General features: G+C 38.8%; 1 protein-coding gene across 1 annotated transcript; it reads left to right on the top strand.

Moving 5' to 3' along the window:
• The first annotated feature begins 8828 nt into the window (after positions 1–8828).
• On the top strand, positions 8829–21142 carry LOC139717712 (G-patch domain and KOW motifs-containing protein-like). The gene is made up of 10 exons (XM_071629213.1): positions 8829–9001; positions 10446–10678; positions 11295–11434; positions 12102–12208; positions 14019–14226; positions 15549–15681; positions 16306–16768; positions 18328–18500; positions 19221–19306; positions 21002–21142. The coding sequence occupies exons 1-10, from the start codon at positions 8829–8831 to the stop codon at positions 21140–21142; spliced, it is 1857 nt and encodes a 618-aa protein (XP_071485314.1).
• Positions 21143–22802: the final 1660 nt, after the last annotated feature.

The following is a 22802-nucleotide window of genomic DNA, read 5'->3' on the forward strand; positions in this document are numbered from 1 at the left end:
CATCTTCTTACACCTTGCAATATAGTTTGTACACAAGATCTTGAAATTTGTAGGTTTTTATTTTCTTGTAATGCAGATGCTCCAGTCTCATATCCGTATCTTTTGTGTAACTGAGTGATAATTATTCTGAAGTTATTCAGCCAAGAATAATATCATGTTTTGTAATTTCATGGCGCAAATCTCGAATTTTTGCCACTTTTTTTTAACATGATCAACGGAAAATTAAGATGTGATGACATCATGAACTCACGCATTATGCATATTTATATCGACTGTTTGAGAACAGTTTCGCAAATGATTGGCCAAAATTTACGATGTCGTAACTTTCCCAATTTTTATCCGATTTTGATGAAATTTTCACTGTTGTGCTTATACAATTTTACTCTTTTTCTTCAGAGTAACTTTACCCTGGGCTGAAATCACTCTTTAAGTCCATGTCACCAGACTTTCTTACACTCAGTGTGTAACTTCCTCAATTCGTACCCGATTTTAATCAAGTTTTCACTGTTGAGATTTTAAGAGATTACTCGTGATTATAAGACTAAATTTAAACATAACCAAAGTTATATCATGTAAATCTGAACCGTTGACAAAAGCGCTCAACGCATCATCAAAATATGATTTTTTTTTTTTTTAAATATATAATCCCAAACCATTCAGGACATAACAGTTGACTGGTTGCATGCATTTTTTTTTTAAATCTAGACAACTGACATACTACCACGTGATATTTTTCCCTTTTCAGGCACATGTTTAGTCAAAGGGCAGTGGTTAGCTGAAAGTTGAGATTGCACTAATGAAATGAAGATGGTGTCTATAGGAGACGGGGAATATTGCAAGGAAGAATAGAGTGAGAATCAGGTAAAGGGTTTGGAAGAGAGAAAGATAAACCAGAAAGGAGGGAGGAGATGGAGGAGGAGCTGGTTGAAAATCATGGAGAAAGAGAGAAGTGCGGTTCACTGTTGCCCTTCGACTGTCACTATTTGTCACTATTTGCCCTTTGACTGTTACTATTCGCCCTCGACTGTCACTATTTGCCCTCAACTGTCGCTATTTGCCCTCGACTGTTACTATTTGCCCTCAACTGTTACTATTTGCCTTCCATGCACTCTCCATATGTCGTTTCCTCCCTCTCTCATCTTTCTTCCGAGGGTCTTTTTTTTTCCGCCAACCAACAGTCCTTTTATCTGCTATACATACAAATGTACATGTATTACTAAGTACCTCAAACCTCTCTTCCTCATTACATCACCTTGTAAGCTTTCAAACAACATATACCACAACGGGTAAATAAGCCTACAACAATGTTACCGGGTGACCGTGAAAAAAAAAAATCAAGCCCCGGATCATTTGAATCAGAGAACTGAACATCTACATTATATTTTGCTTCCAACAAGTTGGCATCGATTCTCCGCATGCATCCATTTGCTGCGGCTCATCGGCGTTAGCTACACAAGTCTTTATGACGTCACGCTGCAAGTGGTCGAGCGTGTGTTCTCTTTTGTTGCGAAAGTACATACTACGCGATTGTCACTGTGACGTCACAGTCTAGTCGCATACACGCGCAACTCACGCGCAGGAAAGGAGAGAGAGGGAGAGATCAACAAAAGAAAGGGAGACAAGAGAAAGGCACTTCACGATGCAGTTTCTATGGAGACACGGCAGAGATATCAACATGTAATTGCTTTGTCCAACCACAAGCATACAACATCGGTCACCAAAACACAATGAAGAGAAACTTGTAAGCAGTGCTCCTCTGCTACGACAAAACCCACTCGCACGAAATGGTGAGTAGGATTCATTGATGAACTTTCGGTTAAACGTTATCATGACTCTACCATGCCAGCTTTTCTATGCCTCCGCCTAAAGGGTGCCGGAGGCATTATGTTTTCGGGTTGTTTCTTATACTCTTTTCTATTGATAGCCACAAACAATTCACGTGGAAGTGTGATCTAGCATGTCAACATTGGCGGGCTGTGACCAAACCCTCCTTGTCATGATGGTATAATTATGAATAAGATTACTCACGCCTGCGCATCTTTATGATTTATCAATTCGTTATCTTGGGTGATAAATAATACATGATAGCATCATGTTGACTTTTAGCTTTCTAGCATAGTAACTGTTGTTTTACCAGAAAGTGTCAATTTGCCACTATATTGCTTGTTATGTGACAGCAAAAATTATAATTTCTTCAACAGTGTCTCATTCCACAGACAAAGAATTAATTCAAAGCACACTCATCAGATGATTTTCACCATGCGTAAAGCATTGCTAGTCTACTTATGAAAATCATTTCTTTTGGGGGAAATAATAAAACTTACAGTAATCCATATGAATTATAACTCAACACATTTCCCAGTGCTACATTTTGATCAGTTAGCTGACGATAAGAGTGACCGGTCTCTATGCCAAGTAATCATGGTGCAGACATTTTTCCCTACATTTGAAATAACACAGGACAGTGAGAGTGGTTTGATGAGTGAACTGGTGTCCTCCAATGACCTCTTCGATGTCGATGACGTCGATGTAGATGGAACGGAAAATAGCATCACGGAGACATCGGAGTACTCGGTAGACATCAGGGAGATCCGCGGGTGGCGCAAGTCTCGAGCCTACAAACAGACTCTCCGAGACTTCAGATCCACGCTAAGAAGCCAGCTCGAGCGCGCTCAGGCCAGGCGGTTCGACAGCGACGATTCCGCCGACGAGACCACGCTGGAATGGCTCGAAAGGCTGCGGGGAATGAGAGGCGGATTGCCTGCCATCGGAGGACCGACAAAACGTGCGAGCGCAAAGCCGGAAGAAGACGATGGCAGGCTTGCTGTAGAACAGCGCGCGATACCACAAATTACGTGTGTCGACCCAACATCATCCACTCATACGGAGGTTACGTCACAATGCCCGAGGTCGATGGCATCCTCTTCGATGTCCATGTTTGACCACAGCGAGGATGACGTTGCTTTTCCATCCATGGTAGATGGACCGCAAACCTTTGATATGCTGTCATCCGCCCGAAAAGACAAAACACTAAAGGGTAAAGATGCACAATGTCAAAGCTGTGATGGTCAAAGAAAGGAGGGTGCACTGAGGGAAAAATGCGTGAAGGAACAAAAATTACAAAAAGTCGTACAAAGTGGAGGTAAGGATAGTTTGCAAATATTAATTTTTTTAGCCCTTCAAACTAGATGGTTATGTGACATAACCCTGTAGTGAATAGGCATTTGCTCCTGGTTGAGGCGTTGTTGAATGTCAAGAACGCTTCTCCAAATAAAAATTCCAAATATAGCATAAAAATCACATCAAATTCATTTATTCATAATGGCTCGCTATGTTTCCCGTCCATCTTCGTCGTCATTGCATTCAATTTTTTTTTTTCAGAAGGTGTTTCCAATTCCGTTCTTGGCACTCCGTCCTTGGAATGCGCGAATGCTCGTGTCACATATTTTTTTGTCAGTCAATTTTTAAACATTTTCAGTCGATTTCGTGCTTATACAGCCATTTCCCCCAAATGCAATTTAAATTCTTCGTTCACAGTAGCTGCAACGAGCACGAGACAAAAGAAACGATATCGTCTGTTGGCATTCATTTTCGTCGGAGTGCCTCTCAGAATCGTCTGCCAGATACACGGAATGCTGTAATTATCATAACCTTAATCGAATCGTTTTCTCTTCACCTTTACGTCACTTTAATCATGCGTAAAACACATTTTCCTCTCACAACACTCGCTCACCTACTCACACATTCACTCAACTGATACACATAAAAGTTTCCTTAAATATGAAATGCATCATCACACATGCAGTGCAAGTGCGTGGAGTGAGCTGGTTTACCCAAGAGTTCACCCTCTATAGGACCCATATAACACAACGAATTTGATGACAAAATAGTGAATTTGTTTGACAAAAACCAAAATACGAATTTGATCCAGGCAGTCCCAAATCGCAAACAGCAGAGACGAATTTCAGTGACAAATTCAATTGACGAAATTGACGAAATTTAATGCTAAATTTAAAAATTTGATTGATCCAAAAATAAAGAATATGAGAAATGACGGAATAAAAACGAAATTGACAATTGACGAAATTTAATGCTAAATCAAAAAATTTGATTGACAAAAATAGAAAATATGGAAAAATGACGGAATTAAAACTATACGATATGAGCGTAGTAAGCGTCTCAAGAGGAAATTGAATTGAATTGAAAAGTGATGAAATTGAATGAAGAGGTGACGAAATGAGCGGGAAACGCTAAATTACCCTGAAGGCTTAATAAAGTGAAGGTGACGAAACTGATTTCAACTTTTGTTTTGGAAATTCGCAGAGTTATCGATCAATGAATATCTCATCTTATATTAGGTTCGACCACATTAAGGTGAACTGGAATTTAAAAAACAATATTTGCTGAACTGTACCTAGTTTTAATGTTTCAGAATAAAGTAAAAAACTCGTAAAATTTGTCAATCCTTTCTTCTAGGTCAAAAGCAGTCGGTGCAGATGTACAGACGAAAAGAAACCAACAAAACTGAAAAGACGAATACGACAGAGACCTTCGAACTGTTTGAGGAAAGGCGAGAGATGTCTTCAAATGGAAAGGAAAAGTGTCTTGACCGAGAAAACAGACCGTTTTCCTCTCATCTTTCTCCTGTGCGCCGAAAGCAGTTGAGAAACACGTTGATGTCAGAGGACAAAGGTGAAAGTGGTAGTTGTCACTCATTGTTGTTCGGCGGCTCACTCAACGATATTAGCTCAACCAAACTCGAGTCACCATCGTCTACTAACCAGCTACTACCTGCACTAACTGACAGCGTACAAAACGATGAGAAAGATAAGGAGGTTGCTAGTTCCAATGGCCAGCCGGTAAACCCGCCAACTGCCGCAACTACCATTGTTGATAAACGCCCAGTCAGTAAGCGGATTGAGGAAGGAAGACAGGGCAACACTGATGCATCCCTTCAGCCACTGACAGGAAAACCCCCACCCGTGAAGATGTACGGGAAAATCATGTCTGGTAAACGACGCCTTCTAAAAACAATTCCAAGGAAGATTCGTATGAGGCAAACCTCATCCACATCAGAGAGCGAAGGGGATAGCAGGAGAAACAGCTTTGAAAATATGTTGCGAAAATTTGACAAAATAGACAAGGCAAACGGAGCACCATCATCCTCCTCTACCGAGTCTCTGGGGTCGGCAAGAAGAAAGATGCTCAGATTAGTGAAGATGCGAAAGCGCTCCCGCGAAAATTTCAAAAACAATGGAGGGAGCGCTTGTGGAAGCGGGGATGACGAGACATCGGCCGGTCAGTTGCCGTCACGACCGAAACGTTTCAGGCAGTCTGGTTCTGATGCCATGTCGGCCGTCACAATTCAGAAGTTTGTTCGGAGAGTTCAAAAGGGTGTTACCACTTCCACCGCCAGAATGTACATTCGCAAACATCGCAAGAGAACCTTTGTTTCGCGAGAAAATCCCAGACAGAAAGAGATCCCAGTGGAGGGCACCAGTCTTCCAGGAGATGGCTCTGTATCTACCCCGACACAGAACCAAAATATCCAGCAACATGCAACAAGTACCTCAGAAAAGCATGATGTACCTCAGCGCAGTTCTATGCTTACAAGCCGTCTCCGAATTATAGGCAAATGCCTTGGACGTCTAACGATGTCACGGAAGTCGACTCAAAATTCTGCGTCTGGCGCAGCCGATGCTGACCAAGCAGCGCCGATTTCGCATTCAGCGACAACTGCGAAGCCCGATCAAAGCAATCAAATTCAATCAACGCCCACTGTGGCGTCCCAATCTCCTCCTGTTGACGTTCCTCCACTATTGCAAAGACTTCAGTCCGCAGCTCGCAGAGTTCGATCAGTACGCCATGAGAAGCCTCCCTCATCTCCGTCTTCCGGCTCAGAAATCACTGATGATCATTCGAAATTTGTGAAATTCTCATCAAAGTTAACAATATTAATCTGGGTGGGTGTAGTCCTTTTCCTATCAGCTGCTGCGGTCGCCATCAGAATCGTCTTTTATTGCAAAGCAACCGATAGGTGTCTAAGATGTGACCTAGAACTCATAGCATATCGGATGATAGAGAGTCATTCGGCCGTGTATCACACAAAGCCACCACCAATATGACAACCAATGAAATGAGGTCAACATGCATCATTTTAAATCACCATCATTCCGTCGAAACGTTCTTTTCGTTGAGGCTGAGCAAGGCTTCATTGGTGGCACGCAATACAACACCGCGTCAGGCTGCTCAAAAGGTCAAGAAAAATGTGTCGAAGAGGATTGACAATAGAACATTGTCGGATACATTTTTTTCTATTACTTCATATTCATTATTTTACCTTTATTTATTCATAGAATATTCGTGAATTATATATATGTATATATATATATATATATATATATATATATATATATATATATATATATATTATAATATTAAAGAAAACATCTCTAAAATTCATTACGTTTGTAGCATGAAGAAGATTGGGAACTGTATGCTCTCCTCACGACGTGCATATTTTAAGTAACAAAGCCTGGTTCTTTAGATGAGACAATCCTTGCATCATCAGATTGATGAACGAAAATGTTGGAATTATTGACAGCCAAAGAAAGGACTTATTTACGTAACGTAAAGAAAAGAACTCTGAGATGCTATTCAATTGTTAATTGTTACCGTCTTTCGAGTTTACCATTGAGTTGCTAATGATTATATATGTTATCATACAACCTTCGAAAAATAGCACTCTTTAGCATCGTTATTTTTAGCTTTTACAAGTTTTATCTGCGGTGGATTCGAAACAAATAAAGCTGTCGTCAATTCACATCTATCTTATCTTTTTCGCTGGTACAGTATCATCACTCATAGGACGGTGTGATCATAATGTATGAATACAAGTGTAATTTCGTTCATTCCAACAACATACTAACGAAATACAGCTATATGTCAATATTAGGTGTATGCTTAGATTTTGTCGATAACTTTTATCAACATATAATATCCCTGTCATAAACTGACTAATCAATAATAAAGAATAAACATGAACATAATCATCTTGTCCAACTGTCCAAATTACCTTTGCGAATGTACAGCTTTCAGTTTCTTCAAATCAGTAGGACTAGCCAAGCAGTCTATGTTATACACACAGAACACACAGGCGCGTATACTACGGACTAGGTGGACCAGGGGTGTTTCATAAAGCTGTTCGTAAAGTTACGAACAACTTACGAGTGACTGGTGATCAGTTCTTGTGCTGAATCATTGAAATTCTGGGGGGTGTTTCATAAAGCTGTTCGTAAAGTTACAAACGACTTACGAGCAACTGGTGATCAGTTTTGATGTGCTATACTTATCAGAATTTCCATAATTCAGCACGAGAACTGATCACCAGTCGCTCGTAAGTTGTTCGTAACTTTACGAACAGCTTTATGAAACAGGGCCCTGGTAAGTATAGCACATCACAACTGATTACCAGTCGCTCGTAAGTTGTTCGTAACTTTACGAACAGCTTTATGAAACACCCCCAGGGGTGTTTCACAAAGAATTTAAGTCGATCTTAAAAGTTAAGATCAACTTAAAATGATGAACTACTGTGTGTGTCTTCAATGATATTATAACTTCCGAATAAAAATTGAAATTTTGGAGATTTCTCTGTGCAGCCATTTTGATAAACAAAATGAAATAAATCGGAAGGATTCTTTTTCTCAGTTTTGATGACAATTTATGTTTAATTCTGAAAGAATTAAATAAAATTGGACAAGGAAACCGATAGCATACCATAATCTCAAGTTGATCTGAACTTTTGATATCAATTCAGATTCTTTGTTAAATACCCCAGGTATGTGTGCAAGACAGTGTGTGTATGTATGTGTTTGTATTTATGTAGGCCCCCTACTATTTGTGGGAAAAAACACAGATACCGGTAAACGCCAATTTCAAAGTTTACACACTAAGGTCATCATCAAATAAAGAAAAAATAAGTATGATACTTGTACATTGCACTCGTACATAAAAAGAAAGAGATGGAGAGAGTAAAAGGTATTTGCAATATCATTTTATATACAAATTGTATACTTATGTATTATATCGGTGACCTACTGGGACGTTACGAATGAGAGAAAACTGATACACTGCACAAAAAATTGTACTCAACTTTGCTCTTTCATTTTACTGGTACGTATATTTCTTTATTTTTCATAGTCTTATTTCTTAGTCTTTCATTTTCTTTTTCCTCTTGCATAACCCGTTTATATTTGCATGGACCTAATATGTTTGTAACCTCGCAGAATCATGATGCAAATTGTGTCCGTCCGTATTGCGCAACATGATTGGATTAACTTGACCTTTGAGTGGATTAAATCCGATTTTCCTCAGCTCTCACTCACATGTGTTCTACTGATATTGCTGCATTCACTAAATTCAAATAGCCATATATTAGGCATAAAATCCCCTCTGATGAACAGTTTCACACTTGTCAGTTTTGAACATAATGGAAAAATATTTTTGTTTTAGGATTGTAACATCTTGTTTGGCATATGCGACCTCTTTCCTTGTGCAGTCAAACCTGTCTATAGCGGCGACCCGAAGGTGACGAAAAAAAGTGACCGTTGTAGACAGGTGATCATTATATACAAGTGTTTTGACATGCTTTTTCTCTGGGAGGGAATGTTTCTAGCGGCCGTATACGGCAGGTTGCCGCTATACACATGTGGTCGCTAAGACAGGTTTGACTGCTCAGCTCCAGTTGCGGTACAACAAAACACGATCTTTTTGAGCTGGCGCCCTCTCTCAGCCTAGTGCTAGCTCCGAGTCGTGCTAGAAAACACAACATGGACAACGACACGGCAGACACCCAGAAAAAGCGGACAGGTGTTTCCTTTGCCATTGCTAAAAAGAAGGAGACTAAACAGCTAGATGTATCCAAAGTTGCTGAGGTCGATACTTCACAACAAAAAGCCGAGACGGACCTGATTTTGTCAGTGGAAGAAAATAAAATAACCAGGTAAGAGCACGATTCAATGAAAGTATGTACAGTATTGTCCCACGTACTGGATTCTATGTTAGTGGCATGTTAAGTTGGACTCTAAGCACGCGCACTCACAATTCACAGCAGCCACTCACCACTAGACTCGACTAGAGAGTCCCTCTAGAGTAGACAGGTCTAAAAAAATGTTTACATGCAGTCATATGAAAGTGTAAATTTATACATTTTCGGGTATATAAACTGTATATTGTGTGGGATCTATCTGTTGACGTAAAGATAGCCACTGAAAAACTTGTTTGAATTAATATACATGTAGATTCTAGAATATTTTGTTTCCCCAATTTTAATCACCAATCACCATGTGATCACAGCTATAAATAGCTTGCTTAATACTAGAAATTTAAAATTTTGTATCATTCAGCTCAACACATGAATTTTAAATTTGAATTTACTGGGAATGGAATTGCTGTATAAACATCATGTGATGTAAAGGTGTTTCCTTGTTTTGTTTTTTGTGGGTGTTTTCCAGATGAAATCATTGACTTTGTGTCTCCTGCCTGGTTCAGTAATTTTGACTTGATTCTTTCAGTTTCTTATACACCAGTATAGCACTGCTTTGTGCTTTCTGTACATCTATTTCTGTGTAGGGACAGCAATGAAATCAACTTGAGATTATATTCATGTGAAGTCAATTCACCATCCATGTTGACCCTAGATTTATACTACTAGGTAATATACTAATACAGCAAACTCAGCTCCTCTTGCCGTGTCATTTTTTTTTCTTTAATATTATAAGCACAAACAGACTTCAAACAAGACAGATACCATTCTTCCACATTAATTTGCTTCTACTGAGTTCTAGTGAAGAAATTTAACTTTAGGAGTGCCTAAAATTGGACCTGACACTTGGCATTGAACGTGTGTCAACAGATTTTTGATTTTTCTATTTCATTTCTTCTTTTTTCCCCTTGAAATATGTTGTAAACATGTAAAACAACTCCTGGGTAGAATTATTGTAGTTGTGTGATTTGAGTCTCAAAAAAGACAAAATGCTGTAGAATTTTGTTTTTCTCATCTGCCAGACTGATGGTGTGAAGTAAGCAAGAATAGTGTTCCGAGGTTCAGAACTCTGGAGATGTGCAGATTGACCAATCAGTTCGTGCAAAGTAATATTTTGTAATTTGTGCAATTTACTATTACCCATGGAGTGGATGTGAGTAATACTGAAGACACTTTATATCTGTACATATATACAATTTTAGTATTATTCAAGATGTGTAGAAGCTTCCACACAGTAGACCTTTAGTATATCTTTTACACCGTAATCTATCTAATATTAGATTGATGAGTGCTTATAGATTGGTGTATGTAGCCCAGTCAGACTGCAAGATTTATTTTGTTGCCTTCTGTTTGGTGTGTTTTATTCTTTGCAAATTATTGGTGAGGCTATCTGTCATTACAGTGTCATCCCCAAGGAAGCACCAAAAGAGTTAGTAATTCCACTGATCCAGAGGAATGCATGGCAGGTGAAAAGAGGAGCAGATACTCCAGACCAGGCCCAAGCAAAGAGGCCGAGTGGGTCACTAGAGGAAAAGGAGCAGAATTCTCATGCCAAGAAGAGGAAGAAGGAAGATGGTGACCAAGCCCAAGTTGGTGATGCTTTGGAGAATGAAGCTGTGAAAGAAATCATGAAAGGTCAGTACACTCTCCTGAAACTTGAAAGCAATTTTCAGACAGAGACCTATTCTATTAGGAGGAGAACATTTATTTATTAGTGATATGATTTTTCATGTGTCATTGGTAGCCAGGAATGTGCAATAGTTGATCCACATTTGCACTTGAAAAGGATTTTCAGGCAATGTGGCAACAAGATATTGGTATCTGTTGTTTATTTTGGATTTGTTTGAGAGGTGGACATTACATTTGTAGGTGACACTAGGTACTTATTTTTAACACAATTCAATTGTGAACATGATGGCTTTCATGTAACAGATCTTCAAACAAAATATCGGCAATGACCAATGTAATGTGTTCGCAGCACCTAAATTAATTTGAAAACGAGGGGAAAGATGCTTGAGTAATGGTCAGATTATTGGGACTCAAGAAAAGGAACCAGAAATCAATATATGGACTGCCAGGTAATTAGTATTTGCAACCTGACAAGAAAGGTCTTTTCAGAGACAACTGGTTTATGGAAAGCCTTTTCAGCTATTGAGTCGAGCTCTGCTTCCAGGATTGCAAATGATATTCACCAAATTTGTATTCGAAGGATGGGTTTCATCAGTAAAATTTATATTTCATTCACCATCAGATGTGTCCAAGTACAACGAGGATTGGGCCAGCAGGGACACACAAGACCTGAACATGACCATCCCACTCCTCATGCAGAATAAGGTTCCAGATGGCTTCGAGACGGACGACAGATTGGATGTCTCCATCCGCCCAGATGAGGTATTTAGAAATGAATCTTTAAATCTTTAATATCTTATGGGCAGGTCATATATTCTCTAGATTCTTTATAGTGCACTGGTACCCATGATGATGCGACAACATGTACTTTGAAGAGGTGTTGTTATTTGATTGTTTTTAGACTTGTTGATGTGCATATTAATTTTATATTGTTGATATACATTATAATCTTTCAGTATATTGTTAATATGCATATAATCTTTATATTCTTTGCGAAGTGGGAAGAAATTCCTTTGCAATCTTTTCATTTCAGTTAACTTTGTATCAACAACAAGTTCATTTCTTGAAGTTAGTACAATATGGCACAGAAGTATGAAAGGCATTACAATTATTCCCTCACCTTTTGCATGCTGAAATGTGCTTAGGTAATGAATTCAACTTAGTTTGTTCTTTATACCATTCACGTCTACCCAAACGTAAGGGAGGTTTTGTGATTATCCAGGATCCTAATGTTCTTTCTTGTGAGTGTATGACCCTCTGTTCATGTAAGCTGGTATGGGAATTTATTTTGATGCAATGCATCATCAATTATGTGTAGACTAATGATGTGTGCCAAGCTCATTTCGCCCTCAGAAAAAGATGTCAGTGGTGACTTTCTTGCTCATTCTCCTAATCTAAGGGACTTTTTGAAATGCCTTGATTATTATAGGCTTCTGCTGCGGACTATGATGAGGTTCCTATTGAGCAATTTGGAATGGCAATGCTTCGTGGAATGGGCTGGAAGGAGACAGAAGGAATTGGAAACACTATGAAGAAGTGAGTCAGACCTGCCTAGGTGGTATCATCAACTCATTTGTCATGTGTTTGTACAGCTTTAGAGTTGGAGTGAGCCTGCAAAACTCGACAGGTCTTTCTTGATCTTCAATAGGAGTGCGCAACTCTAACCTTGAAGTACAAAAGCTGCAGCAAAACCCTGGCCTCTCTTTTTAATGTATCTGAGTGCTTTACTTTTGTTGTCATGTTTATTCAAAGAGGGAGGTGGAGATTACTCCATCCAAGTGAGTATTTGAAGGTGGGACATGGTGATGTTCATAAGGAGGTGTTAATGCACTTAGATGACCCAGCAAATACATATAGTCACATCTATGCATACAATGGAGTTGTATCACAGCACAAATCAAGTAATGGTTGCTACAGTTGACGTAGCATCACACATTTTGTTGTTGAGTAAACTGTCACAATGATGTGTTGCATTATTGTAATCAGAAAAGAAAAAAAAATATGTTGTATATCTGATAATCAAGTGTCACACATCTACTTCATATATTAATCTTTTTCAATACATCCTGGTAACTTCCATCATTACATATCTTGTGATTACATAAGTTTGCTTTTTAATGCTTGCTCCAGCATCTCAGTCCCCCCCCCCCCCACCAAAAAAAAAAAAAAAAAAAAAGAGAGAGAAAAAAAAAAAATCAGTGACGAACAAGCAGTCCTTGTGAATACTTTAAGGGCCTTCATTTGCAGAGTATTGTAATGTATATAGAATCTATTCCAATACAGAGATTTCTCTCTTAGAAGCAGTATGTGTCATATGAATGTGGATTCTGCAGAACTTCAGCCAGCAAGAATGCATTCTTTCCAGTGGTCTGCAGTCTCTCAGTGCTATCTGGAGCTATTCACAGCAATTTGATGCAATATTAGATTGCACAATATTTGATTGCACAACCTGGGGTGCCAAATGAAAATTAACCATTTTTAATTTTTTTTTCCAGTGCTGTACCCTGGGTTACAAAAAAAAAATGTTTAAAAAATATATATATATTTTAGTATTATTATACAAAAAATTAGAATGAGTGATAATGACAATGGGGTGAGTTCTTGGATTATCTAATGATTGTGTAATAAACGGTAAAGTAAAAAAAAAAATGATGATGATGATACATTTTTGAATAGTTACTCAATGAAATTAGTATTATCATCGAGATTAGATTACGCAAGTTGAGACAGAAGGAAAATTGGCGTTGAGATCATTATTGCCACGCCGATTTATGCTGGCGCTGATGATGAGAAAGAAGTCACCATGACAACATTGCACAACTGTATGATAATGGACATGAGATGGCGCTGCACAATGCCGTATCCTGGGTGCGTTTTTTTTTAAGACGGCACAGATTGGGGCATGGCGCGTGTTAAACCTATGGGAAAAACGTTGGGTTAGGGTTTTTGGTTATGGTTATGGTTAGGGTTAGGGTTAGGGTTGGGGTTAGGGTTAGGGTTAGGGTTAGGGTTTGATGGTTAGGGTTAGGATTAGGATTAGGGTTAGGTTTAGGGATAGGGTCCCCGATAGATTTTTAGTTTCCCTAATCTGCGCCGTCTAAAAAAAACACGCATCCTGGGTTATGATGGTACAATGCCGTATCCTGGGTTATGATGGTACCCCAGGGTACGGTGTGCCAAATCATATTATATACCCCGCCCCCAATCTTTACAGATGGCTTCTTTTCGGAATGTTTCCTAGTATTAAAATCATGAACAGTCTTGAACACTTCTGCATATGTTGCTACTGCATACATTAAAGGTACCTGTTATACCAATCAAGTTGACTCTCATCTGAAACTTGCAGGGCAGTTCAGCCCATGGAAGTCACCGTAAGACCGAAGGGTCAAGGACTTGGGGCGGACAGACGGAGTGGGGATGACCTAGAAAAGAAGAGGATGGTCAAGAGGAAGCCAGGGGATCCTGCACCAAAGGAAGACACGGAGCCAAAGGGATTCACCAAAGGTGGCGCTGTTCTTGTTACCAGTGGCCCACACAAGAATCTCTATGGCAAAGTATGTTGAATTTTTCCTCATATTTGGTTTGATTCTTTCCTTCATGTTTCATCAGTGGCAAGAGACACCCACATTTGTTTTCTATTTTTCATTTTTTCATTTGTCACCAGTGCATCCAGTGAGTTTTAAGCATATGAACACTTTCATAAAAGGTGACCGTGCATCACAAAATGAACAAAAAGTCGCATCCATTGATTGTATGTGAAGACTCAAAAAAGGTAAGACAGGTCAACTGAGTCAATCTTGAGTTTTTCATTTTTTCTGAAAGAGCTATTATTCTTCAACATTACTTCTAAGTATGGAATCATAAAATGAATGGGAAAGTGTGTTTTTAGCAGTTTTTCTACAACCTTTTTTCTTGCAGAATAGTGAGATCAGGTACATCCTAGAGGCCCCTTTTCATTTCTTGAAAATCCTATGTTCACTCTTCACTTTTAATCGTAATAACTTTTGAAAGGATGATGCTACTGCTTTGAAAGTTGGTATTAGGCATGGACAGACTGTGTTAATAAAGCATGCTCAATTTCAGCTTAATCTGCTAATGCCTTCATTGTTGTTCCGGTGGTTTACATCCTGTTTTTTGTCACATTCACTTTTCCAATTCCTTTATTTCCAATATTTAGATAGGTTAGGAGAGTCCATTTGAAATGAGTTATACATCATTATAAAGCTTAGAGTCTGTTCTTTCAGAATCTGCCCTAAACTAAAAATCCATGTCTGGCAACTTTTTGTTCGATTTGTGATGCAGGGTCACAAATAGTGTAAGATCCTAGGTAGACCTGGAAGGCGGCCTGAGCCAGCTTTGCGAACCATTTACACATGAATTTCAGGCCAGCTCAAGCAACTGTGCTCCTCATGGACCTCAAGGACCCCTGTTTAACATGGGCTGGCCTCATATTGTCATATCTTAATCTGCCGTGTGAGTGCCCCTTCAGTAAACGGCGCTTATGGAATAAAAGTTGGTATAACAACTTTTATTATATCAAGCTTTTGAACTCAAAATGCTACAAAAGATAACTCATTATCCCTGCAAGTAGAGTCAGGTGAATAAGTTTCTTGGTAGAGCTTTCCAATATAATACCAGCAAAAGTGATTCAGTGAAAGATTAATTTTGAACTCTTACGAGTACCACTACGCTGTTTTAGCTTTAATTCCTACCCGAGGCGTGGAGTGTTTAAACCTACCATTCCATGAATGAATTTCCACCGCGGACATTTAACAGTAATTCAGTGTGCACATCCTACATGAGTCATCCTCATAATTACCATACCTATGCTATTTGTTCATTTTATTTATTCTATTTTTTCGTATGTGTATCACAGATTGAAGGTGTGGATGAGGATAATTTACGAGTAGTCGTCAAGTTTGCCCTGAGCGGTCAATCTGCCACGGTCAGCCAGTTTGCTGTCCAACTGGTTTCCAAAGAGGACTACAAGAAATATGCAAAAGATCTTGGTAAGACTGTCTGGAATGTATGTATTGTAAGTGACAGAAAGAACCAAAAATTACTGAAAACCTACTATGTAATAAGTGTGTGGGGTCATGCTACTTTGAGGTCACTTTCATAGTCACCACTGATGACAAAAGATTGCCTGACTCATGGATGATGAAGAAAAAATCTTTCCATTTCTCATTAGTTTAAGTCTGAGGTGACTGATAGCATACATTGATCTATTTTAATAACTGATAAACATGAATAAAATGTTCTACATTTGGGGAGGGGGCTGAATTTTACTCAAAATGTATGCATGGATATATTGAATATGAAACTCTCTTCAAAATGTTACAACTTACCGTAAATGTTAGGTAATAGTCCAAATTTTACTGAAAAAAGAAATTATGTGCTTCATCTTATATTCCTTGATTTCCTGTTCTTTTATATCATGTTACATTTGTACTTTAAAGAACTGTCAGCAAGTTTTATGATGTACATAGACTCCATGATCAGTTTTCTACTCAATACATTTATTCAAACATTGATGAAAACTCCTGAGTAATTACTTAGAGATCCTTTATGTATGTTTATCACAAATAACTTCAAGGATGCTTCTTTTTCTAATCGTGGCATTAAACTTCTAGGAAAGTTCAGCAAGGGGCATGATGAGCTCAAGAAACATGCGGAGAAGAAATCTAAGAGTGATGAAACTGAGGAGAAAAGGCAAGATAGACACCGAGATGGTGATGGAAGGAGTGATTCAAGAGATGACAGACATCGAGATGGTGATAGAAGGAGCGGTTCAAAAGACGACAGACGATCCAGACATGGTGGACCAGACAGAGACGAATCTGACAAATATTCTGACAGAGACTCAAATAGGAGTGATAAAAATAGGAGAGACTATGAGAAAAATGGAGAGAGGCATGCAAGCAAGCACAGACATTCTGCTGAAAATGAGTCGAGGGGGGAGGGATCCCGTTCACACAGTAAAGACCGCCGACGTGAAGGGGAAGGAAGTAGAGGTCGTCACGGTGATGAGAGACGAGAGGACAAGAGGAGTATCAGGGACTCACAGAAACAGAGAACAGATCATGATAGATCAAGGTATGCACCCTGTGCACTTCTTTGTGTGTTGATTATTTGATACATTATCAAAAAGTTGCAAAGAATGAAAATGCTGCAAGACATTATGTAATCAATTTCACTATTCAACTGAACTTGCCAAAATGTTTGATAAGTAAGGATGCTACTCCCTTGTGTTTGTAATGTGTATGCATGCAAACAATAAAATAATTCTGTAAGTGGACAATAAAATGAAATAGAATAGAATAGAACAGAATAGAATTGACTTGAATTGAATTGAAATGAATTGAATTGAATTGAATTGAATTGAATTGAATTGAATTGAATTGAATTGAATTGAATTGAACTGAATTAAATTAGATTGAAGAAGATGTCTTTAAACCTGTGATTTAAAGACCCGGTAGCATGCCCGACTTGAATATATTCAAGAATCTCTGTAACGAATCTTGTTCAACTTTATCACTGATCTCAATGTAAGGACACACATAGTGAAGAATCTTGATTGGAGTCGACCATTACGGATGAGCGTACCCTGTGATGCTTATATTTGCTTACAGGCTCTATTCGTGGTTTTCGAATGTACCGTAGTGAGCAGCAAATAGAAAATCTATTCAATCGGGCCAGCCATGGATTCCAACTCTACCAGGTCTTTAAAATGATGAGGCATCAACTGTAGACTGAATGGCCCGAATTCACAAAGGTGGTACAATCTTTGTCCATGGTTTAAACCATGGACAAAGATTGTACCACCTTTGTGAATTGGGGCATATGAGTCACACAAAAAGTGTGTTAAATTACAGGCACAAGAGAACCCTTTTGTGCAAAGCTCTCTATGTCTGGCAAATTCATGTATGGAGTAATGTTTGTAATGCTGCATGAATCAAATTCAGGCTGAAGCTTGTGATTGGCTGTGGCAGAAAGGAAATTAGATATTCTCATCATTTCCAGTGATCTTTTTTTTTTAAACGAATAAGGCATCTTCCAATCACTTTCAGACAAAATATTTCTACATCTAAACTGACATCACGAGAGTAAATTTGATGATGTGTTAGCTTTACCCTCTGAGTTGTCTTTGGGGCTGAAAAGAGCTCATTTCTGCTAATATTGCCTGCTATGTATTGCAAGTGCAGACCACTGCTGCTATCTTCAAACATTCACCTCAAATGCAAGGCAAAAATTTAGCATCTATATTCAATGTTTTCATCCCCAATTTGCATGATGTGAACCCAGCATTGTTAGAAGCAGAGTATCATTCTCTTTAAGACGATGCTACGGCTATCTCTCCACAAAGATAACCCTTTGTTCAGTGTATGGTCAATATGCTAATATACATGGAAATAATGTAGGCCCCATGCTGTACTTTGTAAGGCAAGCAGTAGATGCCACGGTGCATTTTAATTTAGAGAGTAGAAAAGGTTTCTATTGGTAACCCATTGTGTATGAAGTAAAGTGTAACTTTCACATTCATAACATTCTCTGCACCTGGATGCATTGTGAGAGATTCCAATCCAGGGATACTACATGTTGGAACATATTTGATGCTGAGTTAAATTGATAAATTCTTCTTTTCATGGGATCAGCTCCAAAGGTATGGAGAGTACTGCAGCATACTGGCTTCGTCCTGCCCTCAGGGTTCGCTTCATCGATTTGTCCTACAAGAAAGGGAAGTACTACAATGCCAAGGTCAAGGTCATTGACGTCATCACAAGAGACACCTGCACTTGTCAAACGGATGATGGCAAACTTCTTGAAGGTGACTTTGAATATGACTTCTCCTTCTTGTGGAGATTAGCAGAGGAATTGTCTCATTCTGTTTTCACAAGCAGTATTAGAGATTATGACTTCTGTGTTACATGCAACCGTGATTTTTAGCTCCACAATTTGTTAATATGGCAGGTGTAATATTCAAATATTCAGAATCCCAGAACTACGGCAGATGCATTAGCATAAAGAGAGTATACATTTTTCTCCATCCACACTTGTCAAAGTGTATTTGAAAAATCTGCAATGGAAAGTTATACTTCATCTGACATACAAATGTTGATATTTTTAATCAGCAAATCTTAATAATGGCTTTGTTTGGCCAAGAAATAGAAAGATATGCAGATGTAATTTAGTCAGGAGTACAGTGCATGTATGTCTTATGATGATGATAATGTGGTTGTAGACAAGACAATGTCACACCAGCTGGAACATGAGATGTTCTGGCATTGAAAGTAATCTGTAGCCTCCTGTCATCATGTGGCCTTGTAACTGGGCTATCTACATGGGCGAAATTTAAGGGGCCTCAAACAAGGGAAATATCATTTCTTTCAGTTTTCCAATGTGCTACCTGAAAAGTATTTCCATTTTTATGTGTGTGGTAGTAACTTTATTGGTTACTTCTGTGGCAGTCGTCTTGGTAATCCTTCAAGTTTTGGCACTGTTCAAGAAACATTTTTTATTCTTCTCAATTATTGTTTTATATGTACAGACATCCACCAGTCGATGCTAGAGACATTGATCCCTAAGGTAGACCCAGCCTATGTCATGGTGGTCAGTGGAAAGCTGAAAGGCCAGGTGAGTGTTCTCATATAACTATTCTTATCCAGTTGTGATATTCGTGTAATACATTACAAGAGACCCAACTGGCAACCATATTTCAAACCTTACCAACCTTTCCATCCAGAAGTTGAATGCTGCTACCAAATGTACACAGTGTGCCAAGCAGGAATGTTAGGGAGAGTCATTCATTTGTAAAACACACAAGCTGATTGAATGGTATGTTTTGGGCCAAAGCAAATGGCCATATTCTGCTGGCATGTGACAGTGTACTGTTGGTAATTGGCTATCTGAGAAGTTCAGTGACCTTTGACTATCAAAGGATTCATAACTTAAAGCTGATACATTTACATAGTTCTCAGAAGTGCGCAAAAATTCATCTTCCGCCATTTGGAATTTGCTTGCAATACTTTTTTGAATAGTACATGTACATCCTAAGGGTCTACCAAGAAATTTACCTGGGTGATGCAATTTGCCAGGAGGATGAGTTGTTTTGAGATCAAAAGTGTGGAATAATTGTGGGACTGTAGAACATTTATTTATTGATTGATTGTACCCTTGCAATCATATTTTCCAACAAGCTGCATGCAATTTGCTTAGTGCAGAAGATCACTGTGGCCTGATTTGTCGATTATCGATAATCAATTATGAAAAATTACATAGCAACCACCTTCAGGTAAGTTCTGAGATTGTGGACTTCCAGTGAACCTTTTGGCTAATATTTTACAATTTTGTCAATACCCAACTCTGAAGTCCTGTAATATTACAGTGTTTTTCCACACATTTCTTATGCACACATACATTTTGAAGCAAAATTTGACAGTTCTGCAGGCATATAAGAACTATGTTTTGGCTTTAATGTCTTACTATGTTGAGGACGAGTCCCAAGTATACTTGGGCAAGTGTCTATGGGAAATGTGTGTTGTAGCAAAATCAGTCCATCCTCAACGAGTTAAAGGTCAGTGATTAAACCAAGAGCATCACTGCACTGTCTATGCTGTAAGGGATAGTATGGGCTTATCACCATTCATGTGGGTTAAAAAACTAAACTGCAGTGGCAGATCCAGAGGGGGCGCACCGGGCATGTGACCTCTCTTCATAAATCAAAAGAAAAAAATGAAATGAAACCCGGAAGTAGCACCAGAAATATTTTTTGCATCCCCCCGTTACGGAATTCCTATATCCACCCCTGAACTGATATATGAAGTGTGAAATTCCAACCATTCGATTCAGTCATGAAGAGTCATCAGTTTCATTTGTTCATGATGTTTTGTTTGTTTGTTTGTTTGTTTGTTTGTTTGTTTGTTTTGTTTGTTTTTTTTTTGGGGGGGGGGAGGGATTGCCATTGGCAGCTGTTCTAGTATAGATTTTTACAATCCCACAAGCTCCTATATCACATTAATTGATAATAGAAATATAGGAATTCGAGAGACCAGCATCTCAAAAAGAAAAGAAATAGTGAGCAGTGGTTATAGTTCATGGTCAGACCATGTGTAATATTTATTTAGTTGTTTAGTTGTTTATTTGTTTCTTATTTTGTTATTGTTGTTTAACCTCACATCCTCTGCTCTGTTCGTCTATCTATCTATCTATCTATTTATCTATTTATCTATCTATCTATCTTTCTATCTATCTCTCTATCTATCTACCTATCTATCTATCTATCTGTCTATCTGTCTATCTATCTATCTATCTATCTATTTCCCACCCCAGCTTGGCACGGTGCTGAAGAGAGACAAAGTCAGGTGTATAGCTCACGTCCAGCTCCTGAGTGACAGGGAATCAATCATAAAAATGGACTATGACACCATCTGTGAATACGCTGGAAATATTCAGGATGAGGAAGACTATTAGCCAAGGATGAGACTAATGTCCCCCATCTCACCAATTTTTTTACCTCGCCTGATAGACTGTGATTCCATCTTTAAACTAAAATGGATTGAAAGCATGGAGACCAAGGACTACTAGCTGGATGCATCCTCTCCAAGGACTAAAAGCTAAATTACAGTCCTCTAAAAAGGCTTTTCTTCCTCTCCACCCTCTCCCTCTTCTCCCTCCTGCCTGCCCCCCAGAGACTCCAACTCTCCCGCTTTCGACGGGAGATCTCCCGCTGAAAGCCCATTTTTGCAAAATCTCCCATTCTCCCCCTTGAGATTTAATTTCTCCCACCCTGGTTCTGTGTCTCCCGCTTGAAATGATTTCTTACTTAATGTCATCGTATGTTAAAAAATAAGCCTGAGATAGCACAAGAGAGCATCTAGAACCCTAGAGCTTCCAGGGGCCCGTTGCATAAAAGTTACAATTATGGTAACTTTGCCATCCAATGGTAACTACCATGGCAACAATACTCAACAGCCAATCAAAATCAAGAATTCCATGGAAGTTACCATTGGTTGGCAAAGTTACCATAATATCAACTTTTATGCAACGGGCCCCAGGGCCCACCTAAGGGCCCTGGACCCCGGCTGCCAGGAACTTCGCGCTCGTGATGTGCGCTTTGTGCACATCAAGTTGGAGTCAGTCTCCCGTTTGCTAGGGGTTTCAGGTGGGAGAATCTCCAGATCAGAAGGTGCTTGGGGTTGGAGTCTCTGCCTGCCCCCCCCCCCCCCCCCCCCAGTTTGGTACATGGCATGATAGACTGTAACGCCACCTGTGAGCTGATAATATGTGACCGTGCACCTCAAAACGAACATAAAGTCGCACACACTGATTTTGCGTGAGGACTGAAAATAAGTGAAATGGGTCAACCTAGCCGAACTTGAGTTTTTCATATTTTCTGAAAGAGCGGGTCTTCTTTTACATTATGCTAAAATTTGGTATCATAAAACGGGCAGGAAAGTGTGTTTTTTAGCAGTTTATCTTGAACATTTTCGGTAGAATAGTGTGATTATGTGTGTCTTTAGAATCCCTTTTTCATTTCTGAAAAACCTTGTCCACACTCTTCACTTTCAACTCTAATAACTTTTGAAAGGATAGCGCTACTGCTCTGAAAGTTGACATTAATTATGGACAGTATATGTTTATGAGGCATGCTTAATTTCAGTTTAATCTGATAATTCCCTCATTGTTGTTACTCTGGTGGTTTACTTCCTGTTTTTTTGTCCCATTCATCGCACAGCCAGCACGGTTTGGTAAAGATTAAGCGCTTGACTAGACACTGTAATTCAGAGCCTCTTTTCTCAGTTCACACTTTTCCTGAGTTTGTGCTTTCTTTCCAATATTTAGATAGGTTGGGAGAGTCCATTTGATTTGAGTTATACATCATTTTAAAGCTTAAAGTCTGCTCTTTTAGAATATGGTCTTAACTAAAAATTCATGTCTGGCGACTTTTTGTTTGTTTTGAGGTGCAGAGTCACATATATACATGTATATATACATGTATATATACATGTCTATGCCAAACCATTTGGTGACAAAGAGTATTAACATCCATTGTATCATTCTCATGGAAGACAAATTGTTATTTTTGTAATTCATTTATTTAATTTTTCTTTATTTAATTCATGATGTACCA

Source organism: Diadema antillarum, unplaced genomic scaffold, assembly GCF_040938485.1.
Source record: "Diadema antillarum isolate AM-2024a unplaced genomic scaffold, OU_Dant_1.0 scf00000081, whole genome shotgun sequence".
NCBI classification, from domain to species: domain Eukaryota; kingdom Metazoa; phylum Echinodermata; class Echinoidea; order Diadematoida; family Diadematidae; genus Diadema; species Diadema antillarum.

Excerpts from the sequence above, each read along its gene's own strand:
- LOC139717712 (XM_071629213.1), top strand. The coding sequence starts at position 8,829 with ATGGACAACGACACGGCAGACACCCAGAAAAAGCGGACAGGTGTTTCC. Across the intron at positions 11,435-12,101 it reads TCTCCATCCGCCCAGATGAG|GCTTCTGCTGCGGACTATGA; the intron begins GTATTTAGAAAT and ends TGATTATTATAG. Across the intron at positions 18,501-19,220 it reads TGATGGCAAACTTCTTGAAG|ACATCCACCAGTCGATGCTA; the intron begins GTGACTTTGAAT and ends TTATATGTACAG.